Genomic DNA, 22,463 nt, shown 5'->3' with positions numbered 1-22,463 from the left:
ATGGGAGATTCTAAAGGGATGTTTTGCAGGTTTTGCATTAATACTGCCAGCAAAGGAAATTTTACAGTAATAGACGAATCCATTAGAGAAATTTTAAGGACTGTTTCACCAAATCTAGTAAGTTCATTTAAAACTACATTTTGTTATTCTAAGTTGAGGCATCACCCCTTTAAAGTGAGTTCCTAAGTTCAAATTAACGAATGTATATTAAGTATTGCTAGTCAAATTATTTTACTTTTTCAATAGAAACATGTTTCAGGACTTGGACGACAACAGTGAACATGTCATGTGTTCTACCTGTTCTGTTAAACTGTACTCTGCGTTTGACTTTAAATCTACTTGTCTCTACGTTGAGGACAAGATTGTCACTTATGTTAATCCTAAGGTGTCCTTCGTTGACTTGAGAGAAGTTTATTCCAAGGATCATGAGCACAAACCAGTTAAAGTGGAAGATAACGAGAAAATATGTCGATTATGTTTGCAGTTAGTTAGGGAAGGATTTGTACCATTTTATAAAGTGAAGTTAGAAATGATTCACAGATACATCCCCGAGATGGTAAATATCAATTTGCATATTTTAGAGCTTGCACTTTATACTTGTATTGTAGAATTTTGGTCTTACTGAAGATCCCCTTGTTTGTAACCAATGTCTTGAGTTACTCGTCACTCATGATACTTTTATAAAGGCCTGTTTGAATGTTGAAATAAAAGTTCAAAATGCTGGTGAACCTACAATCACAGAGTTTAAGCATAACAATATGTCTATTAAAAACGAAACCATTGAAACAGGTTTAGGAGATGAAGATAAGATGGAAGGGTCAATTAAAATTGAACAAGAGCTAAAGATGGAAGAAACACCGATTGAAACTGAAGAAGTGAACATAAAAAGTGAAAATATTTGTGAAAGGTAAGAAAGTTAAGAAAAATTTAGATAATTCTAAATATTTCAAAGTAGGTTGTAAAAAATTATTTATTCATTTTATGATATGTTGTTTACTTGCTTTTGAGTTTATCAAATAGTGAAATTTGTCCAAATTATTTTTATTGATTTTTTTCCCTCTGAAACAATTGCTAACATATGAAAAACCGCCTTTCAACATCTCTCGGCATCGGTTCGTGTTGCACCCAATTTCTTTGCTTTTGAATCATACCGAGTGGATTTAAACTTTTGGAAACTGTTGTGCATTCAACATTCAACTATTCAGCAAATTCGTCTTGTGTTTAACATGAATCTTGGTCAAGTAATGCTTCTAATTCCTCATCTTTGAACTTTTTCGGTTGAGTAGGGCGTTTTCTGTCAACTGTATCGAAATCCCCACTTCTAAAATGTCGAAACCAATACTCACACGTTTTTATCGATGGATAATGTTCACCGTAAGTTTCCAACAGGACTCAATGACTTACAGCAACACTTTTCTTTGAATTAAACAGGAAATTAAAACTTTCTGCAAATGGTGTTTTGTTGGTTTGTAATTCGACATCTTCCGAGCCGAGGAAAAATGTGTTGTTTACACCAGCAGAATGACACATAATGAAAAGTAAAAAGCTAATTATTACAGAGCTTTGACATGTATATAGTTACAGAAGTATCCAATGTGATATAACATAAGTTACGCCATCTATTGTAAATCCTTCCAAATTAATTCACAGCTCTTTAATAGTTGAATTATTTGTCAGTTGTCTCTCCTGTGGCATACTGATGAGGACTAACAAGTCTGAAACTGGTGTATGTCTGGTGAGTTGGACTGACGATTGAGCCTAGCTTTGTTCCCTAGATTTTTTAAAATATTGATACTATGGGTTACTTGTATGAAAATATAACTGCTGCAGAAACATTGGACAATGTAAGGCAAGAAATTTTTGCCACATTTGCAGTGTGGAAGACAATTAGTTTTGAACAAGTAATTAATGGATCTGTTTTGTTAAATTGTTTTAATAATAAAGAATTTTGTGATGTGAAATCCAAGAATGCAGTAGTCCGAATATTATCAAATGCTTTTTACTTTTTATCTGGAAGGCGAGGGGTACATAAAAACTTGCCTTCTAAAATGCAAAATTGATGTGTCTGAGGAAATGTCATAAAACTTTATGAGTTTGGGATTAATTAATTTATTTCATACTCCTCTTCCACACTGTATATTTCATATATATATATTTATTCCACAATGAACAATTTAAATTTTTTCAGTGATTTGCCTTTTTACAACTTACGTAATGAAACAGCTGACGACAAAAAGGAGCACATTTATGAAGATGTAGGAGAAATAAAGGATGAATCTATGCTTAAATGTGAAATAGTAGTTGATGCAAGTACTCTCGAAGAGGTGCCATCATGTAGTAGTGAAGTTCCAGGACTTATAGATTGTAAGAAACATTCCACGTGCTATCAGTTAAGCAAAGAACCTTCAGGAGCACGAATGCACAAATGCAATGTGTGTGATTATGAAACTAAATATAAGAGTCATCTAAATGAACATCAGTTATCACACAAAGACCCTTCGGAAATCCAAATGTACAAATGTGATGCATGTAGTTACGAATCCAGACATAAGGGACACCTAAAAGTGCATCAGTTAATACACAAAGATCCATCGGAAATCCGAATGTACAAGTGTTATGCATGTAGTTATGAGACTAGATACAAGCATTCTCTAAAATACCATCTGTTAACACATAAAGATCCCTCGGAAATCCACATGTACAAATGTGGTACTTGTACTTTTCAAACTAAATATAAGCACCGTCTGAAATGTCATCAGGTAACGCACAAAGACCGTTCTGAAATCCAAATGTACAAATGTGATACTTGTAGTTTTGAAACTAAGTACAAGGGACAAGTAAAAGTGCATCAGTTAACACATAAAAACTCTTCAGAGATTCAAATGTTCAAATGTGAAGTTTGTACTTATGAAACTAAATATAAGAGTCATCTAAAAGATCACCAGGTGACTCATAAAGACCCTTCAGAAATCTGCATGTACAGGTGTGCTATATGTAGATATGAAACCAAATACAAGAAGGGTCTCAGAAACCACCAATTATTGCATGAGAAGCCTTGCACAGCAGAGATATCGGAATGTGATACATCCAGTACTACTGTTGACAAACACTATCTTGCATGTCATCTGCCAGTACATAAAGGTTCTTCAAATGTCCAGGTGTACAAATGTAATGATTGTGTTTTTGAAACTAGGTATAAAGACAGTTTAAGAGTTCACGTCCTGCTGAAACATGAAGATCCCTCAAAAATGCCAATGTACAAGTGTGATAAATGTGTTTTCCAGACGAGGCATAAACACAGTTTAGTTAGACATCAGCTGACACATGACACGGTAGTAATGTAAGTCTGTAATCAATTACAGACAATTTATTAACGAACAAGGGTAATTGGTAATTTATTTTTCTTGTTGCCCATATCCAGAGGTATTTAATACTCATAATTTGCATTTGAACTTAAGAAACTAAATTTAATGTTGATACGTTAATTCCAGTCTTCTATCCGCAGAATTTTTTGTAACAGGTGTCCTAAAAGTAATGCAGTTGTACACCATATTCATTCCAAAAAGTTGGCAGCATTGTCCAGGGTCACATATTGTAGTAAACGCGTTGCGGTTAGACAAAAAGGAGCGCTATACGATGGATGAGCGAGCATACATTGTGAAAATTCATTACAAGTACGGAGAGTGTGTAGTAGAGACTGTGCGAAAATTACGTGGAACTTTTGGTAGAAGGAATGCCCCGAATGAAACAACTGAAAAGATTTGTTGCCAAAGAACAAACAGGTCGTGTAATGTAAACCCTTTGCCACCTTTTTGGATTCTGAATTCTAGAACAGTTTGGAGGGTAACTCAGTATATTGAACTTGCATAAAGTGTCATTTGTTCAAAGCTAAAATATAAAATTCCTGTATTGTATCTGCGTAAAAAAAATATTTTCTTTGCAGCCCAATTTGTATTTTGTTGATACTTTTATGTACCTATATATAATATAAATAACTATTAGCCCAACAAATTACAATTAAAAATATTTCACATTCACTGTTTTTTTTTTTTGATATTACTTTAGCATAGTGTCATACGACCCTTAGTACAGACAAACCAGTCACGATATTTATAATTTAATAACAGCGAAGTTTAATTAGAATACCTCTAAACACTGAAATAACAAAAATCCATCTATGAAAAACCATACATTTTAGCGATATTGATACGGTATTGGACGCGCAAAGAGGTTCTTTGGAAGTTAAAGTACTCGCATACCTTATAAGAAAAAACAGTTTCTTAAAGATTGATTTGCTCGGGTGTTAATAACTGGCAGTAACGGCTTTTCAGAAACGTTTGTATGGTATTTTAACAGAGCAGCTGTTGCTCGTTACTCTTTGTAAGCGTATGGAACAAGATCGGATTTTGCTTAAATTTAAACTGTTCACGATTTAATTTTGTTGCTGTTTTGTTAGCTTCGTATTAATTTAATATGTCTAGCACCCATTGGCTGGTGAAAAGGCTAAACAAGAAAAAAGGGTAGATACCGTATTTTGTTTAGATTTTAACTTTTCAATGTTACCTGTCCTATCATTCAGATTAGTTTTTTATATATTTTTTTATTAAGTACATTTTTAAAACGGCAAAAATAATTATTTAATTAAAACCAATGTGCGATACATATAAGCAAAATCTAAAAGAATTAGCTTGCTCAGTTGTTAAAATGTGTGTCAAGGACATATTTCAACTGGGATGCAAATTAAAATGTATGGACCACGTTAAATTTGTATCACAGTCTGTGCTGCTCTTGAATAAATATTGAGCGTTAATAGTCGAAAATGGAGAAATCAAAAAAGTGTAATACTTATCTTATTCTTTCTCATTTATTTCTGTATAAGTTTTACAAAACTAGTAGAGGTCAGCATTGGTAGCATAACTGGAGCAGTGCCATCTAGTGTGTGGACTTGCCCCTAACCAATTTTTATATAAAATACAAGCACATACCTTTAGTATGTGTATACCTAATCTGTGATGTATACAAGTCAATTTTCAATTGTTTCTACTTCTATGTTCTATGAGTGCTTTCCATGGTCCATGAAGATTATGAACAATGACGTTTCAAATTATGATAGTCTAGGTTATAAATTCTATTTAGGATAATCGAAAAGGAAAAAATAATTATATGGAAGGTTCTAAAGGACAATTTTGCCGTATTTGCAATAATACTGAGAGCAATGAAAATTTTACAGTGATAGACGAATCTATAAGGGAACTTTTAAAGACAGTTTCACTGAATCTGGTAAGTTCATGCTGCACATTAGTTTGGTAATCAAATCATTTTACATTTTCAGTAAAAAAGATATTTCTATTAGCACTAATTGCTTAAATCTTCAAAAACATTTTCCTGCCTCCCTCATATTTTCAAGAATGATACTTTAAGTTTTAGTGTTTGCATATATAAAAAGACCCCGACAACCTTAATTGTATCTAGAAATTTATTTGCATAAAAATTAAGTTTTTTTTATTTAACTTATACGTAACGTACCTAAATGTTTACAGATAAATTGACAAAATTATGTTTGGGTTATTTTTTTATTCGCTATCCGCATTGCCTTTTTACTCTACAAATTTGTCTGAAATACTAAAAAAAAGGAGTAAAAGTGACCAAAACAGAACACAAAATGATCGAAACTTTATTCCGGAGGCCAAAAATAACTTCTTTCTAATTATAATCTAGTACCTAATTTGAATTTTCTGATAATATCCACAAAAAGTTTTATGCTATAATAAATAATTTCCATATTTTAGGACTCGGTGGACAACTATAAACATATCATGTGTTCTACTTGTTGTGCTAAATTGTACTCTGTGTGTGACTTTAAATTCACTTGTCTCTACGTTGAGGATAAGATTGTTTCTAATGTTAATCCCACAATGTCATTTGTTGATTTAAGAGAAGTTTATTTAAAAGAACACGATAACAAATCGTTAATTAAAATAGAAGATGATCAGAAAATATGTCGATTATGCTTGCAGCTGGTTAGCGAACAATTTGTGCCATTTTATGAAACGAAGTTAGAGATGATTGACAGATGCATTCCAGAAGTGGTAAATATCCATTTCAAGCACATTTTGTAGCTTTAAAACTACCAGTATCTTTACAAACTCTTTTGTTGTAGAATTTTGGCCTAACGGAAGATCCAGTAGTTTGCAGGCAATGTTTTGATTCACTCATCATTCACGATACCTTCATAAAGACTTGTTTGGATGTTGAAAAGCAAATTCACAACATCTGTACCAACAAAATCATAGATTTTGAGTTTGGCGATACATTTATTAAAAGTGAAACTGATGAAATAGATTTAGGAGATGAACAGAAGATGGAAGGGTTCATCGAAATTAAAAAAGAGTTAAAGATGGAAGAAGCTCCCATTGAAACTAAAGAAGTCAACATAAAAGCTGAAGGAAATGATTGGGATAGGTGAGAAAATTTATAAAACTTTAGGTAGATAGTTCAGTATAAATATTTCCAAGTATAAAAGTGTTTAACAAGTTCACTGAAATTTTATCTCGACAAGTATGAAAGTACAGTACGAGACATAGATATGGAATTCATGGTCGTATCTTTTACTTAACACTTTATAAAATTTTTGAGCTATGCTTTATGAAATTTTTCTGCTAAAAAATATTTTGGAATGCGTTTTTTTCAAAATTTCTTGTAGCATAAAAACTGTTAGTTGTAAAAAAAGAGTGACCCAAAATTTCGCCTGTTTCATCGATCTCACGAATTCGATTCAAAAGTGGTCTAAATAATAGCTTGTGGTGATACTTTAGAGTAGGTAAAATTTTAAGTTGAGGATAGTTTTTGTTCGAAGTTGAACCTGTTAGTTGGATTGTTCACGCGAAGATGAATTCAACATTCTTGACATACTCGTTCATTGTATTCGAGATTCTCAAATATGCAAAGTGTACCATTTCCTATGTAAAGTCTTTTGTTCTTTATGAATCTACCATTAGATTTTACCAAACACTTTGTTTTACTGAGGTACTGCCGATTTTACAAAAAAATCAGGATTTTTGCTGAAAATATTCAATTAATCGGTATTTTTATACTGGAGACTTACAAAATCTCGATAGATACTCTAAACCTTGTATCCGAAGGACTCTGAACTAGGATAATTTGGATGTAAGATTAATAATGAAAGAAAAAAATAATTCAGTAATCAAAATGTATATTAGCGATTTTTTAAAATTGATGCATGCAAGATTAGATATTCTTTAAGAAAACATCATGTTGGGAGGGATTACGCTTTTTGCAAGCAATGAGTTTACATTTTCATCACTCAGATCATATAAAATTCGCCAAAAAACTGTCTTGCTTGCTTGCTTGCCAAACCAAATGACTTCTTTAAGTGTTTGCTAGTTTTTGTTTTTATTTTCATTTTATATTTTTTAGCGTTTTTGTATTTTTTTCTTAAATTCACAAATAGATATATTTAAGTATGCGAATCTGCTTCTTTTCATATAGAAATAGATACGTCGCAAATCAACGTTACAATACGAGTTGAAAGGAAGATATTGAACGTCAACAAAAAGTACTCTGTTCTGTTTACTTACTGTCACCTAAAACCTAAATTGTGATAAAATAATGCCACCAAAAAAGTGTAAATTCCATCTGAAATTTCTTTCACGTAATGTATGTAGAATTAGACAATATTTGTATTGGTGCAGAAGCTTGTTTATTTAAAAAAAAACAAAATTAACTGAGTTCAATTCACATTCTACACAGAATCTGAAGTGATTCAATTTTGATGATAAATTTTTGCATTTTTTAATAAACTACAAATTTTAAAACTCTGAATGAACTATTCCATTTAATATGCTATTCTCTTATTTTCTTAAATCTGGTACATTTTTGAGTCACAGTTGGTACACAAAGTCTAAACGTCTGGCAACACTGCTTCAAACCCTGAGTATCATTTAGTCAATAATCCGATTATGGCACCTTAATTCTATCTTTCATTTATGAATTTATTCCAATGTAAACAATTTTGTTTTTTCAGTGAAGTCTCTTTGTGCACTTACACGGACGCAGCAGAAATAAAGAATGAACATATGGTTAAATGTGAGACAAAAGGACATCAAATAAGTGCACTTGAAGCTGCATTAAGCACACCATCGTGTAATAGTGAAAACAAAAATGAGTTTCATGGTGGTCTAGAACAGGAAGCTGCTCCGGGATTTATACATTGCAAGAAGAGCCCCACGCACAACCAGATAATAAGCAAAGGCTCTTCTGGAGGAAGAATGTATAAATGTGATATATGTACGTACGAAACTAAAGATAGGAGTCATTTGAAAAGGCATCAGTTGTTACACAAAGACCCTTCGGAAATTAAAATGTTCAAATGTGATACGTGTACTTATGAGAGTAAATACAAGAGTGCTCTGAAAATGCATCAATTATTACATAAAGATCCTTTGGAAATCAAAATGTACAAGTGTAATCTTTGTACTTATGAGACTAAACATAAGTATTGTTTGAAAGTGCATCAGTTCTCGCACAAAGAACCTTCTGAAATCCAAATGTACAAGTGTGATACTTGTAGCTATGAAGCCAAGTATAAGAGAAGTCTAGAATGTCATCAATTAACCCACAAAGACCCTTCGGAGATCCACATGTACAAGTGTGACACTTGTAGTTATAAAACCATGTATAAGAGATATCTAAAATCGCATTTGTTGTCACACAAAGATCCTTTAAATATCCAAGTGTACAAGTGTGATGCTTGTATGTATGAAACTAAATATAAGAGTGATCTAAAATTACATCAATTATCACATAAGTGCTCTTCAGAAGTCAAAATGTACAAGTGTGATGCTTGTACTTATGTAACTAAACGTAAGAATTGTCTGAAAGCACATCAGTTATTGCACAAAAAACCTTCCGAAATCCAAATGCACAGATGTGAAACTTGTGGTCATGAAACCAAGTATAAGGGACATCTAAAAGTACATCAATTACTGCATAAAGACCTTGGCCAGATCCAGACGTACAAGTGTGACACTTGTAATTTTGAAACCAAGTATGAGAGATATCTAAAAATGCATCTGTTATTGCACAAAGACGTTTCAGAATTGGAAATGTACAAATGTGACATTTGTAGCTATGAAACCAGGCATAAGACATATCTAAAACGGCACCAATTAAAGCACAAAGATAATATCAAAATTCAAATGTACAAATGTGACACCTGTACGTATGAAACTAATTTTAAAAGCAACCTAAAATCACATCAGTTAAAGCACAAAGACCCTTCAGAAACACAAATGTACAAGTGTGATACATGTTTTTTTGTAAGTAAATATAAGAGTGCTATGGACAGACATCAGTTAACCCACAAAGACCTCTCAGAAATCCAAATGTACAAGTGTGATACATGTAGTTTTGAAACTAAACATAAGAGTAGTATCAAAAAACATCAGTTGACTCACATGAACCCTTCCACGGGAAGCGGGAATATGATACACGTTATTATAATGCCATTTTGAAAATTGCTCAGCAGTTAAAAACATTCTTCAAAAATCTAAGTATTCGAACGTAACGGATATGTTTTCTATACTAAGCATAAGCAGAGTTTAAGAATTTATGTGTTGAAACATCAAGATTCATCAAAAGTGCAAATGGGCAAGTGTCTTAGATCAGGCATAGAAACAGTCTAAACAGCAGCTTTGCCAATATGGTTTGGAGAAGGTTTTGCCGGATATGTGCAAAATTCACACCAATATATTTGACATTATTTAGTGGTAAAATTATAGAACACAAAATTCGTTTAAGTCAACCCTTGGCATGGTTGGAAATAGACCAATTAAAGATTTCAGTGTGAAAGTGTACGTTCGCTAGTTCAAAATTAAATTACTAGGTTGATTTAAAAAAAAGATACCAAAGTTCAATTGCTTACATTTCTTTGTAGAACATTAAAATGGTGCTTTGTTCCGAAGTTCGTTAAATAAATTTTATTATTTCACACTTCCATTTCATTGTATACTTCCTTTTCGGTTTTTTGATAATAATTGAAGGAAATTTTTTTAATATGGTAACTTACGACCAAACGTTACGGCACCCGTTAAAATTTTATTTTATCAATAATACCATTTCTTTTTATTAACATCTATAGGGCGTGCCATTATTTTGGCGATGTTGGTGGCCTAAATGATTTGGGACCGAGAGGGGCATAGACAGGTGTAGTGACTGCAATTACAAAACTAAATACAAGAAACATATCAAAGGGCACCAACTGAAACATAGAAATCCTTCGCAGGTTGAAATGTGCAGGTGTAACAATTGCGATTACGAAAGTAAATACAAGAGTGGTATTAAATATCACATGTTGACGCATAGAGATCCATCTTAAATGTGAATGTACCCGTGTGCTTTGTATTAACAATTGAACATAAGGAACCTTCGAGGAGGCCTCAGAAAATGTTTGCAGGTGTTAATTTGTAGAACATTAATAGTCAGTTATAGCTTTTGGTCTGTTTGAATTTGTGTGCTGTTACTGTTTTGTTTCGAAATCCAATAAATTCACATATTTGTTTCAGTGTTTAATTTTTTCACCATTTTGTTAAAAGAGTCGTCACATTATACCGGCTGACCGTAGTAAGTTTGATGCTAAAATACATTAACTGTTTTGCATATTAAAATGAAGAATGAAGTGAAGGTGTTTAGGTTGCAACAGTTCTAGATTATTAGAAAAATGACAGAGTTACATTTTCATTACAGTATTTGCCATAATTTCGGCAGTCGCACTCTAGTGGTGTCACCACAACTATTTTCGCTTCGTGGTCGTAGCAATTTAGGCTACGGCATAACAATCTGAAAAACCATCGTACTTTAAATTTCTGCACTAATGTCAAAGTGGTACATCTATTAAAATTTACTTTAATTCTAAAAATGTTACCTATTATTATTTGTAACATATGTTGAATATTTATTTTCTTGATTTACAACTGACTATGTTCAATGGCATTGCAACATTTCTGAGGTGGGAATACGTTATCGGTATAGGGGACCGCCTAGCCGGGTGTATTGGCCGGCAGATTTCGATCTGCCGAGTCAAGCATCACGGACGTGGGCTGGAATTTGGATGGGTGACCTAAGGCAGGCTCGGGGGACGTGGCAGCCTACCAAGAGACCTGGGTCGCCCAACATTTGCCGCACGCGTGTGGTCCCCGATAAATGGTAATGACAGCAGAGCAAGAAATCTCTGTAACTCAAGACCATGTTGTCATACATAAACTGTACAAGACTTTGCCACCAAGCCATCTGTGTAGTAAATAAGATGTTTGAAGAAAAGTACTCGAGTAATGAAGGAGGTTGTACAAGGGGCCTAATAAGGCCTAAGTGCCGTGGTGGTAGACAATTCCACCACCCCTCCGACATACATACATACATACATATATACATACGTTATCGGTATTATAATTCTATCATTTAATTCGATTTTAGTGATTTGTATTGTTAACCATTTTAATCAGTTCTACGCGAGAAGATATTTTTAAACATTACAGTTGCAACATTTTTTGAGTAGAATAAGTAAAAAAGATTTACAAAAATACAATTCTATGTGTAACCTGTGATTAAGTAGTTACGTAAACGGAGTGTTTTCGATGCTGCTACAAAATAGTGAGTCAAAACTGCAGTTCAGATGAGACTTATTTTAATTTTATGATTTACCTATTTTCAGTATGATGAAGAAGCTGTTCTAAGTGGTCATCGTATACGAGGAGTAACATATCTTTAATACATACTAATTTAACTTGAAATTCATGCATAAAGACAATTAGCAGTGTAATAATTATCTAATTCATTTTATATCTATAGATCTCCTCTTCTAAAAGTAATGTGGTATATAATGAAGCAAATACAATATACTTTCGCTATCTAAGCTATGAAACTAAAATTCTGGACAAATACAAATGTTTGTGAGTTTGTGGTGTGTTTCGATTTATGATACCAATGACGTCACTCATCAATGTGTGCTTGTGCTTGAAATAGTACTCCTTTTAGCGACTCTTTTGTAACTGTCTGCAGTAGTTTAAATCGTGACACAGAAGAAGAAGAAGAAGCAAGAATAGGCCCAGATTCAGAACTTTTAAAATAATATTGGTTATAAATTGTATATTATGTTGAGGATAACGCAAAAGAAAAATAATACATAAATGGAATATCCTAAGAGAACAATTTGCAGGCTTTGCATGAATATTGTGGATAATGAATATTGTGGATAACGAAAATTTTGTGGTGATAGACGAATCTACAAGAGAAATTTTACAGACTATTTCGTTGAATCTGGTAAATCGTTCTTGATGTACATTCATAGCATTGCTAGTCAAATGATTTCGGTTTTTCAATAAAAAAAATATATTTCAGAACTTAGACAATAACTATAAACGTGTAGTATGTACTACCTGTTCTATTAAACTGTACTCTACATGTCTTATATTAATGTTTCTAATTGTAATAGTCATTTTACCCTTTCAATAAAACAGATATTTCAGGACTTGGACAAGATCTATAAATATGTCATGTGTTCTACCTGTTCTGTTAAACTGTACTCTGCGTTTGACTTTAAATCTACATGTCTCTACGTTGAGGATAAGATTATTTCTTATGTTAATCCCAGAGTGTCCTTCGTCGACTTAAAAGAAGTTTATTTAAACGAATACAATAACAAAGTTAAAATTGGAGATGATCAGAAAATATGTCGATTATGTTTGCAGTTAGTTAGCAAAGGATTTGTGCCATTTTATGAAGTAAAATTAGAGATGATTCATAGGTACATTCCAGAAGTTGTAAATATTAATTTTGAGCACAAAAATTACACCAATACCTTTACAAACTCTTCGGTTGTAGTATATTGGCGTTACTGAAGATCCGGTCGTTTGTAGACGATGTTTTGATTCACTCAACGTTCATGATAATTTCATAAAGACCTGTTTGGATGTTGAAAAGCAAACTCATAACATAAATAACAACAAAGTGGCAGGTTTCAAGCCTAGCAATAACTTTATTAAGAATGGGAATGATGAAACAGAATTGGAAAAAGAACGGCAGATGAAAAGGTTGATTAAAATTGAAAAAGAGTTAAAGACAGAAGAAATGTTGATCAAAACTGAAGAGATTGACCTAAAAAGTGAAGGAAATGATTGGGAAAGGTGAGGAAGTTGGTGATAATGTGATGAAATAAATATTTCGAAGTATAATAATGTATACAGAGTGTTTCTAAAATAGGGTTCCAAACTTCTACTGCGTTTATAACTCATTAAAATAAGCCAAAAAGTTCCTATTAACATGTGCCCTAAAACGCACCCTTAGGAAGTTATATGTCCTTAAAAGGGCTCGAACAAAACTGTTTTTTTTCTGTTATTGACAAAACGGTCGCAAATAAATAGAAAAAAATTTATGGGTCTTACATAACTTTTTATGTTACATAACATGGGCTACTCCGTTTTTGAACATGCAAATCATATGCGTCCCATTTAGGTTGGTGAAGGGGGTTTTCGGCCCGTAATTTTTTTTATTTCAATTTTTTTACAATTTTCTCTACAGATTTATAAAATCTTAACAATTTTACGTAAAAAATATTATCTTTGTCCAAATCGATATTTCCAATGGTTTTCGAGTAAATTGAGTTTGAAAATTACTCTGCTCTTTAAGTTATTAGGCCAAAAATTATAAAAATCTGTTTACCATGGCAAATAAAAGACTGACGTTGCCACAACGCTTAACAATTTAAGATATTGATAAACTGTCAATTGAGCTTTGCAGTGTTTAATTAGTAAAAGTGGTGAGTGGAAAAAAGTATTAAAAAAACAGTTTTGTTTGAGCCCTTTTAAGGGCATATAACTACCTAAGCGTCACATGTTAATAGGAACTTTTTGGTTTATTTTAATGAGCTATAAACGCAGCAGAAGTTTGGAACCCTATTTTAGAAACACCCTGTATAATTATACAAAAATGTTTTACACTATTGTAATTTCGTTTCTCTAAATAAAGTTTAATATCTTTTTTTAGTGATTCCTTTTTGCTTGGTTCACATAATGAAACAGTTCAAAATAAAATGAGACACATTTATAAAGAAGAAGCAGATATAAAACGTGAATATATGCTTAAATGTGAGACAATTGAAGTTCAAATAAGCAAACCTGAAGCTGCATTGCACACACCATACAATAGTGAAAACAAAAATGAGCTTAACGGAGGTCTAAAAGAAGAAGCTGCTCTAGATATGTGTTGTAAGGAAAGTTCTAGCTGTCTTCAGTTAATAAGCAAAACCCATCTGGAGCAAGAACGTATAAATGTGATGTGTTTACTTACGAAACTAAGTACAAGAGTGATCTCAGAGTGCATCAGTTAAAGCACAAAGACCATTCAGAAGTCCAAATGTATAGATGTGATACTTGTACCTACAAAAGTAAATACAAGTGTAGTCTAAAAAGACATCAGTTAATACACAAACATTCTTCAGAAATCCACATGTACAAATGTGGTACATGTACGTATGAAACTAAACATAAGAGTGATCTGAAAGTGCATCAACTATTACACAAAGACCCTTCGGAAATCATAATGTACAAGTGTAATGCTTGTACTTATGAAGCTAAACGTAAAAGTCATCTGAAAGCGCATCAGTTATCGCAATAGGAACCTTCAGAGCTTCAAATGTACAAGTGTGAAACTTGTAGCTATGAAACCAAGTATAAGAGATGTCTAAAAGGTCATCAGTTAATACACGGAGACTTTTCAGAAATCCACATGTACAAGTGTGACACTTGTAGTTATGAAACCAAGCATAAAGGATATCTAAAAATGCATCAACTATGGCATAAAAATCCTTCAGACATACAGGTGTACAAGTGTGGTGCATGTACTTATGAAACCAAATATAAGAGTGCTCTAAAATCACATCAGTTATCACACAAAGACTTCGGAGGTTCAAATGTATAATTGTAGTAAGTGTATGAATCGAAGTATAAATTATCAATTATTGTACAGACCTTACAAAAATTGAAATGTACAAATGAGTAATTTGTAGTCATGAAACCAATCATGAGAAATATCTAAAAATACATCAGTTAACGCTCAAAGATACATTGGAAACCTAATTGAACAAATGTGATGCATGTGATTATGAAACTAAGTATAAAAAAGGTCTAAAGTCAGACCAGTTCATGCACAAAGACCCTTGGGATATAAATGTACAAGTGTGATACGTACAGGGTGTAAATAAATAAGAGTGAGAAAATTCAGGGGGTGATCCCTTGTCGATCAAATAACCTGGGTCTTTCATATGAAAAAGTCACGTTTGAACATCCTCTATGAAGATACAACCGCTTAAAGAGGGTCCCAAAAAAGTGATTTTTAATTTTTTTCTGAAATACTAAAAAAGTGACAGAAATGAAACCAAGTAGACGTTTTCTGCTATCGAGAGGGTACTCAGTCAACAATTTATAGAAACAATAATAGAAACCAATATATATAAAATAATTTAAAATTGTTCGGGAGAATAGAGGAAATTTTTTCAACAATGAAAATTACCACAAGATGTTGGCATCAGTGTATCGCGATACGGCTATGGCTACAATAAACCAGGGTCGCTAAAATTTCGCGTCCGTGATAATAAGCTGCTTTCCAATTGACCAAAATTGTACTTCGGGAACACTTCAGATTTACTTTTTGTGTTACAATAAATTGGAACATTGTGTTTCTAAAGTATTCTTGTTTGTTTTCCCTATTCCCCCATTCACTACTTTTTCCAAGAGTTTTGTACTCTGAATTATTTCCACATAATGTGAGGTTAAGATTTCCGAATATATTTAATAAAGTTTATTTACGGCCATAAATTATTTCATTTGCAATAATTATTTGTGCAATTCTGCTTTAACAAGTTAAATTTATATTTGGTTCTGACTTTTGAATCGTTAAACAAGAATTTCAAATGTTGACTGATGCTTCTCGGAAGTGTTCCAGTTGGTTAAATTGGAAGGAACGGTTAGAGAGGAACACTTTAGTACCAGTTCCAAGTCCAAGACAATTGAAAGCTACTATAACTGAGACATAACTTGTTTACAAGGTTAACCTAACCTATGAACATTAACATTAGTTTCTTATTTATTTACTATATATACACAACACAGTAATAGTATTCTTTTTATGCTGAATAAAGTGAACATTAGATAAATAGCTTAGCTTTTTTATTCACTGCAGTGAAATTGTACTAAATCAGAACGATATCGGTCTTGTCTGGCCAGAATTACAAATAAGTTGTAAATTCTATTATGTTTAGATAACCGAGAAGAAAAAAGTAATACAAAAATGGAAGATTCTAAAAATATATTTTGCATACTTTGCACTAATACCAAAAGCGATGGAAATTTTAGAGCTATAGACGAATCGACAAGGGAAATTCTAAAGACAATTTCACTGAATCTAGTAAGTCGTACATGTTGTATAGTAATATTGCTAGTAAAATTTACTTTTTCAATAAAAAATGTTTTAGAACTTGGACAACAACTATAAACATGTCATGTGTTCTATCTGTTCTGCTCAACTGTACTCTGCATTTGATTTTAAATGCACTTGCCTTTATGTCGAAAACAAGATTGTTTCTTACATTAATCCTACAATGTCTTTCCTTGATTTAAAAGAAGTTTATGTAAAGGAATACGATAACAAGCTGTTAATTAATATGGAAGATGATCAGAAAATATGTCGATTATGTTTGCAACTGGTTAGCGAAGAATTTGTGCCATTTGGTGAAGTGGACTTGGAAATGTTTCATAGATACATTCCAGAAGTGGTAAATTCCTATTTTAAACATATTTTAGATCTTAAAAACCATACCAGTCCTTTTACAAATTCTTGCGTTGTAGGATATTGGTGTCTCTGAAGATCCAGTCGTTTGTAACCAATGTTTTGATTCTCTCAGAATTCATAATACTTTCATCAAGACCTGTTTAGATGTTAATATGCAAATTCGTATAAACGATGAAATAGAATTAGAAGATGAACAGAAAATTAATGGGTTAGTTAAAATTGAAGAAGAGCTAGACACGGGAGAAATATTGACGGAAACTGAAGAAGTAGGCATAAAAAGTGAAGGACGTGACTGGAAAAGGTTAGAAGTTTGGTAATAATTTAAATAGTTCATTATAAATATTCCTGTATAAAATACAAACTATTAGTATCACATTTGCTGCTGTAGCTATTTGTAATGTCTTCCTATGTTTGTAAAGTGAAATTTTCTTTTTTTAGTTCTGATCTAACCACTTCATAATTAAATATGTTTGAAAAGTGTGAAATAATTGGCAAATTTATAAATTCATTTGGTAAATCCTGATTATTAAAAATTTATATGCTTCTCAATATATTGAAAACATTTGTTCAGTGTATTGAAAATTTTATTTTCATTCTCCACGTAAAGACGGCAAATAAATTTATTTATATTTGCAAAGCATAACCTTTAAAATAAAATCAAAGAGAACCCCATACATTTTTATCAAACAGGGGTTACTAGAAGTGGTCCAAAGCTACTAGTCACAGTTAAAACGGTCAAAACTAGTGAAGTTGCACTCTTTCTACACAAAAAAAATCTGACATTTTGTCTCGCCAATAATATTATTTTTTATTATATCTATCTTATTCAAAATGTTTATTTTTATAATTTACTAACATTGGTACACTTATAAAGCAGTCATTTAGTTATATTGCTATGGAGCAGAAGTTCTATAAGATATTGCTATTTTTTGCCAAATTATGGAACTTGAAAAAAGTAATCTCATCAGCATTTTCAGTATGTATTTATGTCTACTATTGAAGATGTTAGAGATTTTATCTGAATTTGAAATATTTCTATATTTTAAGAATTTTTCTTGGGCATTTTGGTCTAAATATTTATAAAAATTTACGAAGGATCTAAAAAAATTACCCTAGACTAATTTAGTTAATTTATTATTGACTTCACAGAACCTTGTACTATTATTTTTATTAATAGAATCAGCAACTTTAGTTACTCACAGATTTCTCATCTATTTAAAAATAGAGGTATAGGCATCTTAAATTATCAATTCGTGTTTTACATTGATTTGAACAAATTTTTATTTTTTCAGTGACTTACATAAGGAAACAGTTGAGCAACAGTTGAACAAAATGAAATACGTTTATGAAACTGAAGGAGAAATAGAGAATGAATATATCCTTAAATGTGAGACAGAAGAGATTCAAATAAGTACTGCTCCACTGGATGTACCATCGTGCAATAGTAAATGCAAAAATGAGTTTAACAATGGTCTAAAACATGAAGCTGTTCCAGGACTAATACATTGTACGAAAAGCAAAGGCCTTTCAGAAATCCAAATGTACAAATGTGATACTTGCTCCTACAAAACTAAATATAAGTTCAGCATAACGAGACATCAATTAATTCATAAACATCCTTCAGAAATACAAATACACAAGTGCGATACATGTAGTTACGGAACTAAATATAAAGGTGATCTAAAATTGCATCAGTTATCGCACAAGGACCCTTCGGAAGTCAAAATGTACAAATGCGATGCTTGTACTTATGAAACTAAACGTAAATGTTATCTGACCGCACATCAGTTGTCGCACAAGGACCTTTCACAAACTGAAATGTACAAGTGTGAACTGTGCCCTTATGAAGCTAAATATAAGGTTGGTCTAAAGAGGCATCAGATAATACACAAAGATTCTTCTGAAACTGAAATATACAAGTGTGACACATGCACTTATGAGACTAAACATAAGAGTTATATAAAGGTGCATCAGTTACAACACAAAGACCCTTCCGAAATCAAAATGTACAAATGTGATCAATGTACTTATGAAGCTAAACGTAGGAGTCTTTTGAAAGTGCACCAGTTATCGCACAAAGATCCTTCAAAAACCAAAATATATAAATGTGGATTGTGTTCTTATGAAACCAATTATAGAAGTAGTTTCAGGAGGCATCAGTTGGCACTGAAACATTCTTCAGATATCCAAATGTTCAAGTGTGATATTTGTAGTCATGAATGTAAATGTAAGAGCGATCTCAGAGTGCATCAGTTAAAGCACAAAAACCATTCAGAAGTCCAAATGTATAAATGTCACACTTGTACCTATAAAACTAAACATAAGTATGGTCTAAAGAGACATCAGTTAATACACAAAAATTCTTCAGAAATCCACATGTACAAATGTGCTACATGTGCCTATGAAACTAAACATAAGAGTGACCTGATAGTGCATCAGTTGTCACACAAAGATCCTTCGGAAATCATAATGTATAAGTGTAATGCTTGTACTTATGAAACCAAACGTAAATGTCATCTGAGAGCGCACCAGTTATCGCACAAGGAACCTTCGGAACTCCAAATGTACAAGTGTGATACTTGTAGTTATGAAACCAGGTATAAGAGATGTCTAAAAAGTCATCAGTTAGTGCACACAGACCCTTCAGAGATCCAGATGTACAAATGTGACACTTGTAGTTATGAAACCAAGAATAACAGATATCTAAAAATGCATCAGCTACGGCATAAAGACCCTTCAGAAATCAAAGTATACAAGTGTGATGAATGTACTTATGAAACCAAATATAAGAGTGCTCTAAAATCTCATCAATTATCACACAAACGTTCTTCGCTAGTACAAGTGTAATGCTTGTAGTTATGGAAATAAATGTAAGTCGTCTCTGAGCGCATCAGTTATTGCACAGTTTTAAGAAATCGGAATGTACATATGTGATACTTGTAGTCATGAAACCAAGTATACCAGATATTTAACACATAAAGGCCATTTGGAAATCCATATGATACTTGTAGTTATGAAAACGAAAATAAGAGATATTTAAAAATCCATCGGTTATCACACAAAGCTGCAGAAGTTCAATAAATGTGTATAAACCTAAGTATAAAGTATCAGTTATTGCACAGCCCCTACAGAAACTCGAATGTACAAATGAGTAATTTGTAGTTATGAAATCAAGCAAGAGAGATATCTAAAAATACATCAGCTAATGCTCAAAGATACTTTGGATACCCAAATGAACAAATGGGATGATGCATGTGGTTATGAAACTAGGTATAATGAAAGTGTAAAGTCACAAAGACAGAAATGTAAATGTACAAGTGATAAATGTAGTTTTAAAACTAACAGTAAAAAAAATCATCAGGTAACACATGAGAATCCTTCCGCAGAAAGTGAAAGTGTGACTTTGAAAATTGTTCGTCAGTACGTAAACTTTCTTCAGAAATCTGATTATTCAAATATAGTGAACGTGTTTTTGAAACTAAACAGAATTTAAGAAACAAGGTACAGAAATGGTCTAAATAACAGTGTTTGACAACATAATTAGTAAGATTGAAGAACAAAATTCATTCAAGTTAGGTCCAGGAGACTGAAAATCTAACGATTAAATCTTTCGCTGTCAAAGTTGATAATTCATAATAAATTACTGAAGTTGATTTTTTAAAAAATATACCTTTACATGAAATCATTTTTGTAAAACATTAAAAAAGTTGTAGATTGTTGCTTTTTTTGAATTCACCAATGTTTTAGTTTTGACGAGAAAAAAAAGTGGCTACAATCAACCGACAGAATCAATGAGTTAGACCGTTTTCTTTTACTCATTAAGTAGAGCTAATCAAAAATTAGAAATATTTTAACAAGCAAACAATATGTATTACGTGGATAGAATCCATCACACCAAAACGAATAAAATAACTCATCAATTATGTCGGCTGAATGCATTTCAAGCTACGCTGGCTGCATTAACCAGACAGAATCCATAAATTAGGCCTTATTCTCTCTTTTATCATTTCAATGGGATGGATTATGAAGAGCCAATCTGAAATTAGGAAACAACATAGAATCTGAGCATAGACAAACCACAACAGACTCTACTACACCGCTCCGAAGACGCAGAGTGGGAAACTACATTTCACCGATCTTTCCAATATTTCCCGCATATCTTTCGAAAATTCTCCCGCCACGACGATGAAGAAGCCCTGATTGCCGCTAACGCGCCATAGATGCTTTAGACCTCCGATCATGCGGGCGGAAAGAAGACAACAATTTCACGCATCTTTCCAAAATGTACCCGCCAAACCATCTGGAGAAAAGATTGCCGCCAAAAGTTCGTTCCCCGACTCCGCTGACAGGCGTATGGGGCACCAAAATTTTCGCCGACTTTTTCAAAAATTGGCCAAAATAATATCATCCTGGAACTTTCAAACTCACACCCCAAATTGACCTTAGAATCGATACTAACCACAGTCATTTTCAGTCCTCCAACCTTAAGAGACGCCCGACGATCATGCAGCAGGCTACGTGGCAGATTCCTACCAACTAGCGCCCAAACGACAACTCTGGTTTTCAGCAGTTTAATATCTACGGACGGTGACCTGGCTAGAGTGTGTACTTGACTTGAACTATCTTATTTGCATAATCAGTAACACTCGTTCCAAATTTTATTTGCATTACATATAAGCAACCAATATACAGGGTGTTCCAGATAGACCTTCAATTAGACGTTTCTGGAAAACTACGCGTACTGGAATTCTGAAAATTTATGTACGGGGGTTTCTCCTAATGTTCTATCGATTGAAAATATTGGCGTCGCCGTGGAACTTCCGGTTCTACCGGAAGTAGACGTCAACTCGCTTATTTCAAATGGAATGTACTATTTTTTATTTAATTTTTGGATTCTACATCGAATTTTAAGGTAAGTTTCATAACCTTACTTTATCCTTAAACTCAATAGTTTTTGAAATATTTTGACTTTTTCAAAATTTTTGAAAAAAACATACCTACACTTAATCGGTTCTATCTCCTCCAATTTTTAAGATAGGAAGCTGAAATTTTAGATGGTCAATACCAAAACGTGTCCAAATATCTGGAATATTCGAAAGTTGGTGCATGTTACACAGGGCGTCTAAAAAACACGGACCAATTGTGTCAAATTGAAAGTTTAATAACTCGCTTATTTTAAATAGAACACCCTGTGTTTTATAATGCCAGTAGATGCACCTGTTAATTCTCTTTCCATTGGTATAAGCATTCCCTATACCTAAATCCCACCGATTTTGAGATATTTGAACATAAGTACGGAGACGAATATAATCCGACAGTTAGCTGTAGGTTGGCTGTGGAAAAACATTTAAATGTCACCAAGTGTCATTACTTATTTAGCAGATTTGCTATCATTGCTGTAAAGCGAGTTTGTCGATTTTCCAAATGTTTTCAAAAACAATGGCATACTCTGGGTACACACATGACGACTACACGTCGGGGTAAATCGACAGGTTGCAAATGGTGTATTAACAGAAATGAAAATGGCTTCCATTTATGCTTCTTCAGAATTCTGTGAATAGTTCTTATTGATAGACGTGAATTTATTATGCATCTCTAATTGA

At 32.7% G+C, this 22,463-nt stretch overlaps 4 protein-coding genes across 4 annotated transcripts; all 4 read left to right on the top strand.

The window, feature by feature from the left end:
* Positions 1–3,960, top strand: LOC108911843 (zinc finger protein 366-like). The gene is made up of 4 exons (XM_018716894.1): positions 1–117; positions 260–556; positions 609–907; positions 2,189–3,960. The coding sequence occupies exons 1-4, from the start codon at positions 1–3 to the stop codon at positions 3,342–3,344; spliced, it is 1,869 nt and encodes a 622-aa protein (XP_018572410.1). The 3' UTR covers positions 3,345–3,960.
* Positions 3,961–5,103: 1,143 nt separating this feature from the next.
* Positions 5,104–10,009, top strand: LOC108911852 (zinc finger protein 90-like). The gene is made up of 4 exons (XM_018716905.1): positions 5,104–5,280; positions 5,790–6,089; positions 6,161–6,462; positions 8,045–10,009. Exons 1-4 carry the CDS (start codon positions 5,164–5,166, stop codon positions 9,531–9,533), a joined length of 2,208 nt encoding a protein of 735 aa, XP_018572421.1. The 5' UTR covers positions 5,104–5,163; the 3' UTR covers positions 9,534–10,009.
* A 2,628-nt stretch (positions 10,010–12,637) lies between these two features.
* On the top strand, positions 12,638–14,401 carry LOC108911842. The gene is made up of 3 exons (XM_018716893.1): positions 12,638–12,836; positions 12,898–13,199; positions 14,059–14,401. Exons 1-3 carry the CDS (start codon positions 12,810–12,812, stop codon positions 14,399–14,401), a joined length of 672 nt encoding a protein of 223 aa, XP_018572409.1. The 5' UTR covers positions 12,638–12,809.
* Positions 14,402–18,637: 4,236 nt separating this feature from the next.
* On the top strand, positions 18,638–20,513 carry LOC108911849 (zinc finger protein 90-like). Its single transcript, XM_023455723.1, has one exon. The coding sequence runs from the start codon at positions 18,679–18,681 to the stop codon at positions 19,705–19,707; it is 1,029 nt and encodes a 342-aa protein (XP_023311491.1). The 5' UTR covers positions 18,638–18,678; the 3' UTR covers positions 19,708–20,513.
* The last annotated feature ends 1,950 nt before the right edge of the window (positions 20,514–22,463 follow it).

Source organism: Anoplophora glabripennis, unplaced genomic scaffold (assembly GCF_000390285.2).
Source record: "Anoplophora glabripennis isolate ALB-LARVAE unplaced genomic scaffold, Agla_2.0 scaffold781, whole genome shotgun sequence".
Classification (NCBI taxonomy): domain Eukaryota; kingdom Metazoa; phylum Arthropoda; class Insecta; order Coleoptera; family Cerambycidae; genus Anoplophora; species Anoplophora glabripennis.
Note: the sequence above shows the minus strand (reverse complement) of the source record. Positions and strands in the feature narration are given on the sequence as shown.